We start from the raw sequence: 13762 nt of genomic DNA, 5'->3' as shown, positions 1-13762 counted from the left end.
GGCCTGACCCACACCCCTGTCTGGGCATCGTGCTTCGTGGGCTCAGTGCACTGGCTCTGGTGTGCTCACACAGTTTTATACCTACACACAGTGTGAGTGGACGTCACAGCCCTGAGTTCTTTTAGATGCCCAGTGCACCACCACAACCCTCCTAGGTGTCGGCCCATGTATGAGCAGTTGGTAATATGCACAGATCTAACAAGCAGACCGCCTGTCCTAAGAGCTGCAGAAAATCAGTTACCATCACGGTGCTGGGTAACACACTGCCAATATTCAGGGTAACATTTAGAGTTGAACATAGTTGAGTGTATATATTATTTTTTAATTAGTTTTTCTAACAAATACAGCTTAAAATATCTTAATGATTTGAATGAAACATGTGTGGAAGCCCCAGCACACCTCACACTCTACAGCCCTGCTGGTCTCTGAGGTCCCATCCTATCCTACCTCACCTCCATATTGCCGAGAAGGACTGTTTTACCCCTGCCGCAAGGGCTGGATCCTAAAGGGACATGCAGAGAGCCTTCAAGTAAGGCTGGCAGGCCCAGTGCGGAAAGGTGAAGTGATGGGCAGTACGTTGACCTTGGGGCCCCTCCAGCCTCTCAGATCACCTCTTACAGACACCTGCCTCATGCCAGGCCTGGCCCTGCGGCTCGCCTGAGTGTGTGTTGGACTCTTCTTGTTTTGGACTTAGCTGCAGTGTAACTGGGCTGGGCTTGCTTACTTGAATGAGCTCGTGGGTCCTTGGCATTCTGTCCCGTGTGGCGTCCTTGGCGGGAAAGGAGGTGCCGCACTGGTGGCCTGGTCTTCATCCTGAGAGAGAGGAGTCCTGTGGTCCAGAGAGCCTAGAGCAGCCTCAGCTTGTGAAGCCTTCTCCCCAGGCCCGCCCACCCAACCTACGGCCCTTCTCAGCCTAGCCTCAGGCTCCTGGGAAGCCGTGTAACTTACCTGTCAATCCAGCTGACTTTTCTTGGCAGTTCCTGTGTGATTAGCACTGCCCTGCCCTCGAGGCTTCCAGTCTGTGCTAGGATGAGGTGGGCTCAAATGATAATAATACACAGTAGAACAAGGGTATGCTCTTGTTCTGGGAGAGATGGACCCTCTTGAGCGGAGACATGAAGAAAGGCCCCACAGAGCAGACCTTAGGTCTGGGGTGCAGTCTGCCGCCAGGCATCCTATTTATTATTTCCACCCTTCTGTCTAGGGTGTGGTCTCCATAGCCCTGGAAAATTTCTTCCAGGCCCTGGGTCTTCATTTTCCTGCTTCTCTAGAATCTAGACCCAAAGAGAAGGAACAGGGACCAGCCGGCACCTGCTCTGAGGGCAAGCTGTCCTGCAGGGTGGATGCCGCCCTCCCCCAGCCCGGGCAGTGACAAGGAAGGACAACGTAATGGCTGAGGCCCGGGCTCTGGAGACAACACCACGTTCAGGCACCGTGGTCTCGGGCAGATTCCTTAATCTTTCTGTGCTTTAGCTTCCTCACCTATAAAACAGGCATAATATAATACTTAATAGATTTGCTGATTATTAAATCAATTACTTGATTGTGCCGGACACAGCTTTGAGCGGGGAGGACACAGTTTGCCTTTTGGCCACTGTCATTTCAGTTTGTCAGTTAAAAATTACTAGTTTAAAAAAAAAATTACGAGTTAAAAATAATGTACCAGGGCTTCCCTGGTGGCGCAGTGGTTGAGAGTCTGCCTGCCGATGCAGGGGACGCGGGTTCGTGCCCTTGTCCGGGAGGATCCCACATGCTGCGGAGCGGCTGGGCCCGTGAGCCATGGCCGCTGAGCCTGCGCGTCCGGAGCCTGTGCTCCTCAATGGGAGAGGACCGCGTACTGCAAAAAAAATAATAATAATAATGTACCATATATTCTTTTAAAAAGTAGGAATTTAAACTCACTGTGCCTGCCCCCAGTGAGCAGAGTAGTGTGCTGTCCTCCGCTGGGTTCAGCCCTTAACCCTGCCACTTTCTAGCTCTGTGACCTTGCCCCAGGTCACATTTATCGGTGTCTCGGTCTCCTTTGTGTGTAAAGGGGGTGATGGTTGGGTTCCGGGCCCTGTAAGGCAGCCGGGGCCTGGCCCACAAAAAAGGGCTCGATGAATAGATGCAGACAGAGAGGACAGGCAGGTCACTTTTTCCTGCCTCAGGCCCACGGCCAACTGAGGGCCTGCGACCTGCCAGGCGCTGCACCGGGCAGGCACCCACACCAGCAAGTCCTTAAATGATTCACATGCAGGAAGTTTTTAGGAGGTTATACAAGAGAAGAGACTATAGAGACCCCAAATAGGTAAATTCCTATTTGGGAAGAAACTCGAAGCCCAACTAAGGGCAGAGAGTGAGGTGTCAGTGAATGAGCACTGGCCTGGGAGTCCAGACACATCAACCTCAGGCGGTACTTCTCCACAGCAGGCTCGGAGTGTCCACCTCCTGTCCACATGGTGGAGCCCTGGACCCCTCCTCTCCCTGCCCCCTTTGGCAGAAGCATGGAGCGCTGTCCACATGGGGAGGGTCCTGCCATCAGTCATCAGGAAGGCATCTCATCACAGTGACACGGGTGGGCAAAAATTAGGGGCATTATTACAGAAGGAGAGGGCCAAACTCTAGCGAAGCCCTGGAGGCTAGTGCCCAAGTGAAGGAGGGTGTACTGAACACTCTAGTTTCTCTTCACGAGTTAGTGCACGGGCATGATCTGCCCCTCGGCCCTGTGGTGGGAGGTCTGCACCCGGTGATGCTGCCGGCTTTGGTTGTTGTTGACTCATCTCTCTCACTCTCCCCTGTGCCCGCCTTTTGGATCCATCCTACGTCTTCCAGTGCCATCCTTTTCCCTTCATTATGTCTCCACCTTCTGTGGCGAAGTTTGTGGGCCATTATACTTCAACACTCGCCGGTTTAATTGTTGCAATTGGCCCTGAGAGAATTCGGGAAATGAAAGTGGCTCCCACTGCCTGGTGATGAGGCCAGTGAGAACATTCAGCGGCTCCAGCCTGCATGCGCCCTGCCAGCCTCTGCGGAGTGACCGCTGACACACTCTGCCTGTGGGTGGCAGAGGCCTGGGTGTCTGGGCCGTCACCTGGAGTGTAGGATGCTCTTGACAAGCAGCATGTGGGTGTCGTGGCTCCGAGGAGATGGGATCCGCTGATCCTTGGAGCCGGAGGGGGCTGCGAGTTTGTCCACATCTGGATTTCTCTGCCTAGGGGGAGATGTGCATTTACCCAGATGCAGAGGAGGGTCTGGCTTCAAGGGGCTGCAGCCCTCTCCGGACCACACAGAGACCCCCAGAAGGGCTGTGAGGTCAGCTCTCCGGTTGCAGGTGCAGGAGAGCATGTGGTCCTGAGCATGGCATTTGGAGTCAAGAGACCCACGTTGTGGTTCCAGCTCAGCCCTCACTTGCGTGACTTTGCACAGGTCCCTGAGTGTCTGTTTCCTCATCTGCGAGGGGGCTGTGTGCACCTCCAGAGTGAGCATGGCGATCGGTGGGAAAATGAGAACAAAGCCCTTGGCAAGGGTCTGGCACACAGCACTCAATCCATGGTGCTGGACTCGGTATCATCCGGTGTGCAGTTTCCGTCGGTCTCCAGGCATCTTGGCTGTTGCAGGCATCTGCTCAGGCCTGTCAGGAGCCACCTGGGAATTCAGGCACCTCGGGGTGGCCGAGCGATCTTCATGCTTTTCCCGGAATTGTCCATCAGATTTCGTTTGCTCATTCAAGTCAGGAGGAGCACCTGCATCGTGTGCATCACAGGACCGGAGGAGTGTCTGCTGTACTCCAGGGAGGAAAGGGAGCGTGTGCGCTGTCAGGGTCACAGGGGATGCAGTCAAGCCCTGAGAACGTACCAGAGTAGCAACCAGAAGCTCCAGCACCTAACCAGTCACGTCCCCTCCCCGGTGCTCAGTTTCCTCTTCTGTAAAATGGGGTGACGGTATACTTTCCCTGCTTCCCACCCAGGGCTGATGGGAGGGGGCAGAGTCAAGTAAGAGTGATCTGCCACCCTGACACCACTCTCCCAGGATGTCCCAGGGGTGACACAGGGGTCAGGACCTGCTGTCTCAGTCCCCCTCTGGCCAGGCAGGCCTGAATCCCGTGGCAGAAACAAGGCAAGGGGGAATTGCAATCTGGCTCTGCCCACCCCAGCTCAGCCCAGGGAGTGCCCCAGGCAGTAGGTTTGGGTTATAGAGACTTGTAATCCAGTCGCAGCTCTGGGAGATGGGGCAGGTCAACCGTGACCTCTGTTTCCTCATCTGCAAAGTGGAGATTATTGTGCTCACCTATGTGACTTAGGACTTAGTGCCTCCACCCCAGACCGTGAGGTGTGCATGGACACTGTTGGCAGAGATGCTGCCAGGCTATCATGGCCCCCAGGGTCTCCAGTGCCATCTCAGCTCCTGTTTCCCTCTGTACAAGTCTCCATGTTCTCACTCCCCACATACTGGCTTTCTCTGCGTGCCCATTCAGATGGTGGACCAGGCATCCTACAGCTCCCACATTCTTCTGTCACAGCCCAGGATGCCTAGAGAGGCTGGGGTCTCCCCTCCATCTCTGTCTCTGTCTCCTCTCTTTCTCCCTTTATGATTCCCCTTCTCATTCCCCCCAAACCCATCAACAGTGGCTGGGGACAAAACCACTTGTCTCGGTCACTCCCGTGCAGGGTGGTGTAAAGCATCAGGGGTACACAGGAGATGGGGGTCACCTCCCAGTCAGGGAGGACAGGAAAGGGGCAGAGTCGCCACCAGAGCGGTGGATGCTGCCCCTCTCCTCGTCAGCCTCCCGGTGCACCTGGGCGAAATGCTTCCTGCAGTGTAGCCAGCAGCCTTCCTGTAACTGGAGGAACGCTGCACTCTCCCCTCCTGCGGTTCTGCTCTGCTTGTTCCTGAACAGATGATAACAGAGATGGAGCATATGGCCCCCAAAGTCACCGGGCATTCTGGGAAAGTGACACTGTGCCACCCCGGGCTTCAGGGGAGGGGCCCATCGGCTCCTGAGCACAGCTTCTCCCTTTGTTCTTCAGAAGGGCACAAAGTCACCTCCTCTGAGCCTCCTGAAAAGGAAATGTGCTCACTGACTTCAAGAAGAATCCCCTCTATCTAGGCACTGATTTAGGCAGGCACGTATAAGGTGAGATGATATGTGTCGGGGTAGGGGACATATGAGAGCCAAGACAGAGTCCCTCTTGGGCCTCTCCCACCTCAGCCCCCCCTCAGGCTTGTGCTGCCTGCGGGACACCCGCCCGACCTGACCTCCCGCCCCCTCCCCAGCCTGGTCCTTGACTGCTCCCACACACAGTGGGGTCTGGGCATCTGAGCCCTGGCCCCGTCCCTCCTGGCTCTGTAATGAGCTCATCAGGAAGGCTGCCTCGAAAGAAAGCCCCGCCTGGCCAGAGGGGAGGCAGAGGGGGCCCAAGAAGGGCTCAGAAAGCAGGAGCGAGCAGGGAATTTGGAGCTGGATGGCTGAAGCGGGAGGGAGAGAAGGAGCAGGGGGACCTGGGGAGGAGGCAGCTGGGAGCCCCCCATGCTCTCTGCTCGCCCAGCGTGGCTCCCTCAGTCTCAGGCTACAGAGTTTTTGGTAGGAGAGGAGGCTGCCAAGTGAGCATCCCTTAGCAGAAGCACTTGGAGAAGAGAAGGGAAGAGAATGCTTTCCAGTTTTCCTTTCACCTTTGACCTGTGGCCAGGGTGATCCCATGGCTGCCCCTGCTTTTTTCTGACCTTTCCTGGGAACTCCCAAGGAGGCCCTAGGATTGTGAGGAGGAACCTTGTCACTTCAGGACAGCTGGGGAGGGGGCTGGCTACATATAACCTGGCCTGCCTGTGGGCTAAGTAGGTTAGAGCCTGAGGGGCCACATGGCGGCTGTAGCGCCCCTCCAGAGTCCGGTCCCCAGCCCCCAGCTTCTCACCACGAACCAGCACATCCGTCCTCCCCCTGACACGTTTGCCTTCCCTCCACTCGCAGACTGTTCATAGGAGGGCTGGAGACAAAGAAGAAAACTGGGGTTGACGTAGCCCCTGATGAGATGATTCTCTGGTCTCTGGGCAGCAACTTGATAGGAACGCTGGCAGCTCCGGTGCCAGGCTTTGCCTGCCAGCTGTTGGAGGGATGCTGGGCTGAGGAAGGGCCAGGCAGTGTGGAGTTAAGATAGGCTCACACCCTTGGGGATCTTTCAGGCTGGTTGGAGTTTCAGGAGAAGGTAGCCAAGCACCAGGCAGAATGTGAGGTTTGCAGCGAGTGCTCTAGACAGGCATGTCATTGCTCCACCTTGGGCCTCAGTCATCTAGGCTGTGAAATGGGGCTGAAGCTGCCCTCACCTCACAGGGCTGTTGGGGAATACTGAGAACAGGGCTTGGAAAGTGATGACATGCAGAGTCTGGGGAATGCCTGTCACAGCTTCCTTCTCTTCCCTGCAGGGCCACCCATTCATCGTTCAGTTCAACGATGGAAATGCCACCGTGGTGTCCATGTGGGTGTGCAGGGCACTGGAGGAGAGGCGGAGCCAGCAGGGCCCCCCCTGAGGTTGCAGTGTGATGCTGAAAGCCCAGGACTGGTCACCAAGGGGAAAACGTGCCTGTCGTGCCCTTCGTTTGCTGTCCGTGCCAGAAGAGCTTTGCTGGACTCACCTTCGACTCTGCTGGCAGATGACCTTGCCTAGGAAGCCCTCAAGGGTGGCCAACCCCTGTAGGGCAAGCCCTCGCCCCCCCCAGGTCTGGAGGCCTGACTGGCAGGGAGGGTAGAGGGGTTGGGGCATCGAGAAGAGAGGCCCCTACGCCCTTGCTGCTCTTCCCTTTTCCTGACGTTCTTTGTAAAGGGTCAGGCCCCGTCAGTATCGCTGATGGGAATAAAAGTATTACTGCTTTGTGACTGCCCACCGCCAGGAGGGTTGTGCTGTGCAGAGGGTCCGTTGCCCACCCAGGGCTGGGAGCGGCGCAGGGATATGTGTGGCAGTGCCAGCCCCCCAGGAGCGCTTCCTGCAGTTCCGTGACAAGGCCCACAGCCCGGCCCATTTGACAGGTGAAACACTGAGGCGTGGAGGTCCCTGAACCGAGTCCCACGGCGAAGAGTGGCCAAGCCAGCACTAGAGCTAAGATCTCAGGACCCACGTCACGTGCCCCTTGCTGGGCTGGAGTTTGTCCCCACACTCACAGGCCAGGCAGTCCCGGCAGCAGCTCCAGCTCCAGCACAGGGATCTGATCTGGGGCCGTGGGTGAGGAAGGAGACCCAGAGCTGGGAAGAAGCCTGGGGTGGTTCTGAGAGGCCCTCCTTCCCTCCCACCCCACACCCTGCCACCAGCTCCTCTCTACAGCAAGCTGGCCCTCACTGCCCTTGACGTCACGCCCAGGGAACCTCCCTCACCTCGGGCCATTCACAGCCATCCTGTTAGGTAATCCTCTCCGTCACCGCCAGGTAAGTGTGTTACCCCCGTCTTACAGGTGAGGAGCCGAGGCTCAGAGGCTCGGGTTGCACTTGGAGGTCTAAGTGACGTCCCGACACATCCAAAAGCAAACTCCTACGCCACGCACACCTCCAGAACGTCCTCCACCACTTTCCCGTCTCCATCCTCCTGGTGCCCACTCCAACATGCTGGGGCTTGGCCTTGCCTCCTTTCTTTCTCTTTCACACTGCACATACAGCCTACCTGGAAGTCCTGCTGTCTTTGCCTTCAAACTGCATTGATCCCACCACTTCCCATCCTCATCCAAGGCACCACCGCTGGACCACTGCAACAGACTCCTACCAGGCACCTGCCCCTGCCGTCTGTTCTCCACACAGCCACTAGAGCGAGCCAGGTAGCACAAGGCAGATCCTGGCCCTCCCCGCTTGGAACCTCCAGGGGCTCCAGCTCACTCAGAAAACAAGACAAAGACCCAGCAATGGCCTGTGTGACCCTATATAGTCTGCCCCCATTATCTCTGACCTCAACTCCCATCACCCCCAACTCTCACTCTACTCCAGCCACCTGACCACCTTACTGACCCTTGAACATCCAGGGACACTCCCCCACTCAGGGCCACAGCAGAGACACCTAGCTGACCCCCAAAGGTTCATGCTCCCTCCATAGTGTAGGGCTGTGGGGAAGCTGCTACCCGGCCCCAGGCCAGCTCTCCCAACCCCCTTGCATTTAACAGGGCCTTGTGGCGAGTTCTCATCAATTGAAGCAGATGGTAGGTTGCTTCCTGGCCAAGAAGCTTAAAATGCAGATGTGCCTTCTGTGTTACATGTTTCTCCATCCTCCTGCTAAGTGGAAAAATGACTATAGTGGGAGGTGCGGGAGGCTGAAGTCCGAAAGGAAGGAGCCTGAATCCTTGAATCACCAGTTGGAAGGACACGCTGCCCCCAGGAACCCGTGCACTGGACTGTTAAATGAGCTTGAACTAAACTATTTTGCGTTTATGTTACTGGCAGCTAGTAGTATGCCATCTAACATAGGCCTTCATACCAGGGGCAGGACGTTCTTTCTCCAAGTATCCACATGACTCACTTCTGTCCCATTCAGGACTTCGTTCATACGGCATCTCAGTGAGTCCTGACCTGAGCGCTCTATTTAAAATCACAACCCGCCCACACCTGCCCTCTGGGACTCGTGTTCCCCTTGCCTGCACCACTGTCCTCCATTGCGTTTGTTACAAACCACTAATTGTACTCATTTATTTTCTCTTCCATCTCCTCCCTTCCCCTCCTCCCCATTAGAATGTACGCTGCACAAGGGCAGAGATTCTGGTCAGTTTTCTTCACGTGGCATCCACCTCTCCCGTGCCAAGAACAGAGCCTGGCCTCGTAGGTGCCCAGTAAATGTGGCCTGAGTGGAAACTGGCTGCACTGTGATTCCCAGCACTGCTCAGCCCTTTGCCCATGAAGGGCTCAGCCTATGTGAGGCATCCTTTTGTTTCCTGGGGCAGAGCTGTCATGTTCTTGGTAACACTTTTCAAGGTGGTACAGGCCTCCAACTGCCCCTGGGCCTGGGGCAGAGCACCTGCCGCATCCCTGGGGCTGGGAGGTCACAGGATTAGATGAGGCCCGGGCCATCGAAGCTGCTGCTCCCCAGGTCAGTGCTCAGGGCAGGGAGAGCTTCGTGGAACATGTGTTGTGGACTTTCTGAGGAGGAGACGCTCCCCAGAGGGGCCTCCCCAGCCCAGAACATGAACCAGGCACCACCCAGACGTGAAGTTCATTCTTGATTTGAGAAGATTCACCCAGCCAGCCCGCTATCCGCAAGTCCCAAACCAGGGGAGGGAGGGAAAATGATCAGGCATCCCATGCAAGCACTATGCTGAGGGCTTACTTTATCTACCTGTTTAATCTCTGCAGCAATCACATGAGGTAGGAGGTATTATTAATCTGCCCGTTTTACAGATGGAGAAACGAAAGCACAGAGAGGCTAAGAGACTTGCCCAAGGACACCCAGCAAGTAAGTAGCAAAGTACCGTTTGGAACTCAGAGCCGTTCTCTTAACCCTGGCTCCAGAAGTCAGTTCCACAAGCACTACATATGTAACACGTGAGCACGCACACACATACCCTGTCCTCAGGAACTCTGGTGTGCAAAGATACTATATCCGTACCTTTGGAGTGGGGCCCAGGGGTCTGCTCTGTGGCCACCCCCAGGACACAGAGGCAGAGCGTCCTCCACTGGCACTGAGAAACACTGCTCTTGAGGGCCCATCAAGGCCCTGGACCTGGAGGCCAGCTTCCAGGATGACCTCGGACATAGTATGTCTCCACCTGAGCCTCAGTTTCCCTTTGGTAAATGCAGGAGTTGATCCCACTGAGTCCTGGAGTTCCCCCCAGCCCTGATGTTCCAGAATAGGGGTTCTCACCTTTTGGGGCCATGGACCTCCACAGATGTCCCATAGAAGTGACAGACCCTCACTCCAGAATAATGTGCACCCACACGCTCGCACACAGTTTTGTCCACAACTTAGGGTTCGTGGAGCCCTGGAACCACTCACTCGTGGACTCCACGTCTGGAGCCCCAGCTTTGGGGCGGCCCTCAAGGTCTAAGTTTCCCTTGGGTTCAGTCTTGGGAAGATGGGGAGCTGGGCGACTCCTGAGGGCTTCTCCTGCAAAGAGCCCTCTGGCTGACAGGCAGGGCCCTCTTTGGCCTATTTAGGCTAAGTCATCCCCCCAGTCACCCTTGACAGCCCCAAGGCCAAGCCGCCCTTGCCCTGAGGGGTCATGGAGGACTGAGACCTGGAACACGGAGGGACAGGAATGAGCTCTCCCCTCTGCCCAGAGTGACACCTCACCCACCATCACCCTGCCCGTGTAGCCAACCTCCACTCCTCCCTTGAGGCCCCTCTCAAACAGCACCTCCTCTTGGAAGCTTCTCTGGTACAGATGTGAGCCCTCTGAGGGTCTGACTCATCACCCCAGGACCTGGCCAGGGCCGCACATGGCAGGTGCTCTGAGTGTGGGAGGGCTGGAGGGCTGGGTCAGGCCGCAGGCCCCTCCCCAGGGCTTGTCACTATCCTGTTCTGGTTTCTCACTCCAACCCTCAGAGACACCCATTTGCCTTCTAACCAGGACATCCAGGAGACCAGACCCCCACGGGATGCAGCCTCAGGCCTCAGACCCTCAAGCCTGGAGGGGGGTGTTTCTGGGACAGGTCAGTTCTAGTGGAGCCCGCAGTTCACACTGGGAGGTGGGTGCCACCCGAGCCTGGAGGCAAGGAGTCCCCTCAGCACTCAGCCCGCTGGACCTTCCTTGTCCTGCCCTTGGTTTTCCCTTCTGGGAAGTATGGGTTACAGGACCCCAGGGCTTTGGAGATGCTGCAAGAAGGCAATGGGGACAGGGTGGGACCCTTGTTCCCCACATGTGTTCAGACAAAGGCCTTGTGGCCCAAAGCAGCATGACCCAGAGCTGAGCCCAGCCCATTTGGGGGTTGTCAGGCCAGTGCAAGATGGGCTGGGTGCCGTAACCCGGCTGAGGAAGCCATGGGTGCCCTGCCTGCAGGCCAAGAACCTGGGGCCTTGCACTTGAGCTGAACAGACGTGAATCTTTGGGGGGAAGGCATATGCTTCCAGATCTCTGCACACTCAGTGCTGAAGGCCAGAATATAACCTCAAAGTGAGGCCCTGGGATGGTACCAGCCACGCAGGCAGGCAGCTCCGCAGACCCCCTCTGTCGCACAGGTTGGTTAGACGGGGACGGACAGCTGCCTCCACGTGAGCTGGGGAAACCCAGAGAGGGTCATGATGCTGCCTCCAAGATGTCTTCCATCCCCACTGACTGCTGCCCAGATTCCCCACTGGAGCTTCGTCCTGTAGCTAAGTGTGGGCCCTATTAGGATGGGAGCCTGTGTTCACAGAGTACAGGGAGGGTGGGGAGAGAGGCAGTGCCAGGCAAGCCTGCAGAAGAGCATGAAACAACAGAAGCAGGAGGGCAAGAAGGGAGCCAGTGCCAACAGCCCACAGCAGCCCAGGTGGCCAGCGGGGTCCTCACTCCACACTTGAGGCCAGGTGGGCTCCCAAGGCTGTACTGGGTCCAGGTCCCAACCTCCTCATTGAGGGGTTGGGGTGCTTTCCCTTCAAGCAGCCAGAAATGGCTCAATCCCACCACAGGTGGGAGGCTGAGGCCAGGATCAGTTGTGAGGGGCTTGTGGAGAAGGCCAACAGCTGTGGTGATATGGGACAAGGGCGGGGAGCCCAGGCAGGTGGAAGCAGAAATGGCCCAGGACGCAGCCCCCAAGCCTGGTCCTCGTGGGCGCCGGCTGCTAGTGCGGGGGAGGGGAAGCAGGAGGGAGGCGGGAGGAGGCCACCAGCCCTCGGTGGCAGAGCTGGGTTTTGATGGCACTTCCTGGCTTTGTCATGACTCCCTTCCGGCTGGCAGAAACCGTGTCCTGATCCACCCGAGGTGCCCGTAACCTGAGAGACCGGCAGGTGGGTGCGGCTGGCAACGGGAGGGACCCTGCAGGAGGCAGCCAGGTGGAGTCCCAGAGACAGCCTGGGCTGGCACACTTTATAATCCAAGATGGATTATAAAGTGGGGCGGGGGGAGCCACAGAGCCCAGGCCTCGTAATGACGCATTTTCTGCTGAACAACTACAAATATTCGCCGTAACTTTGGACAGAGTCTGAAAAAGACTTTGTTTCCTCCCTTGGCGGTATCATTTGTCTTGTTTTGAAGCCACGAGATTGCAGGGAGGAACTTACAGACTAAAGTTTGTCTTAATTGCTGTGGTGTCACCACCTCTCTGGCAGATAACAACACAATGAACAAGTCGATGGGGCTGAGCCCTCCAGGTCCTTCTTCTAAAGTGAGACAAATTTCCCTCCTTTGAGCCCAACGGTCCATCGGCAGCTCTGTCATTTATTTATCTCCCTAACGGATTGCATTAACTTGCAAGGGCTAAAAAGTCTCTCCTGCCCTCAGACTTAGTTAAAAGCATCCAGTCAGGCTGTATTGCTGGTTCTTCCCCAAATTTGCCTTTTATCTGTCCCCCAAATTTGCCTTTTATCTTTCCTCCATTTGGGGAGGTGGGTAGTAGGGAGAGCAATGGGGTGCACACTGAGAAAAGCAGTGAGGGTGGCAGGATGAGAAAAGAGCATGGAGGGTCCCCGGAGTCAGTGTCCAGATCACTTTAATTCTGAGAAAGAGGAGAAATCGTGCTGTCTTGCAGTTATTGGCTGGGCACAGCACACTGCCTTCACACTTGCCTTGGTGGTTCCTCCCAGCACCCCTGCAAAGGCAGGGGCATGGTTGCCCCACCTCTGTCTCCCATTCTATGTTCCCATCACAGGGGGTGATGCTCTACTCCTTGAATGAGCTGAGCCCTTTCTGCCTGTGAGCCATTGCACAGGCTGTTCCCTCAGCCCCGGACACCTTTCCCCACCACCCTTTTTCTCCTGCCCAACTTCTACTCATCTTCCAAGGCTCAGCTGAAATGCTCTGGGAAGGCCTTTTCTGACACCCACCCACCCTGGATCCCCGTCACTGCGCGACCTCACTGTCTTGTCCTCATTGCTTTTCTTGCACCGTCTGTCTGCCTTGTTCCAGTGAGAGCCCCAAGAAGGCAGGAGCTGGGGCACTGCCTGGCATTCAGGAGATGCTTAAGAGATAGTGATTAAATAAATGGAGGGGAGGCTGGCGGGGCTGGTAGGGCTTCAGAGAACTTAGTGACCCGGCCTCCACCATGCCCCCATCTAGGAACAAGACCCTAGTTAACACTGCACAGCTGTGGAGTGTGGGTGCTCTTCAATCTCCTCTCTATTGCTGCATTTTCCTAATATAATGCAACAAACGTATTATTTTTATAATACAAATAATTTGTTTTAAAGGTATTTTAAATCTCTTGGTCAGCAGGGCAGTGGGAGAGGCAGCATTCAGTGTGAGTTCTTCTGACACCCAAATGGAACCCTTCTCCTCCTCCCCCCACCCTCCACGGCCTCCTGGACCCCTTTTTGACAATCCTGTGTGGGAGGCAGCAGAATGTAGTGATGAAAGGCATGGGCTTGGAGTCACACAGACCTGGGCCCAAGTCCTGGCTCCTCCACTGACTCGCTGTGTGACCCTGGGCAGGATGCCTAACCTCTCTGGAAAGGCCTGTTTCCTTATTGGTAAAATGAGGTAACAAGAGTGCCCACCTAATGGGTTGTTGGTGTCATTATTGAATCATTCTCCATGCTGACCATGACATGCACAAAACACTTCCAAAGGGCTGGCTTCCTCCCCCCTCCTGCAGGCACCCCTGCCCCACATATACACAGACCCACACAGCCACTCCTCCATCCCTGTGACTCCCCACCTTTTCATCTGCCCCCTGCCCTTCAGGTCTGGA

At 56.2% G+C, this 13762-nt stretch overlaps 1 protein-coding gene across 2 annotated transcripts in view; it reads left to right on the top strand.

The window, feature by feature from the left end:
* Positions 1 to 7144, top strand: part of MAP2K5 (mitogen-activated protein kinase kinase 5) — a 262237-nt gene extending 255093 nt beyond the window's left edge. For both annotated transcript variants that reach the window (XM_079913743.1, XM_079913742.1), the window contains one exon: positions 6400 to 7144. In XM_079913743.1, coding sequence (XP_079769869.1) covers positions 6400 to 6504 — 105 coding nt within the window. In that variant the 3' untranslated portion in view covers positions 6505 to 7144. The remainder of the gene's footprint in view (positions 1 to 6399) is intronic.
* The last annotated feature ends 6618 nt before the right edge of the window (positions 7145 to 13762 follow it).

Source organism: Stenella coeruleoalba, assembly GCF_951394435.1.
Source record: "Stenella coeruleoalba genome assembly, chromosome: 2".
In the NCBI taxonomy this organism is placed as follows: domain Eukaryota; kingdom Metazoa; phylum Chordata; class Mammalia; order Artiodactyla; family Delphinidae; genus Stenella; species Stenella coeruleoalba.
This window is presented reverse-complemented; position numbering and strand designations above follow the sequence as displayed.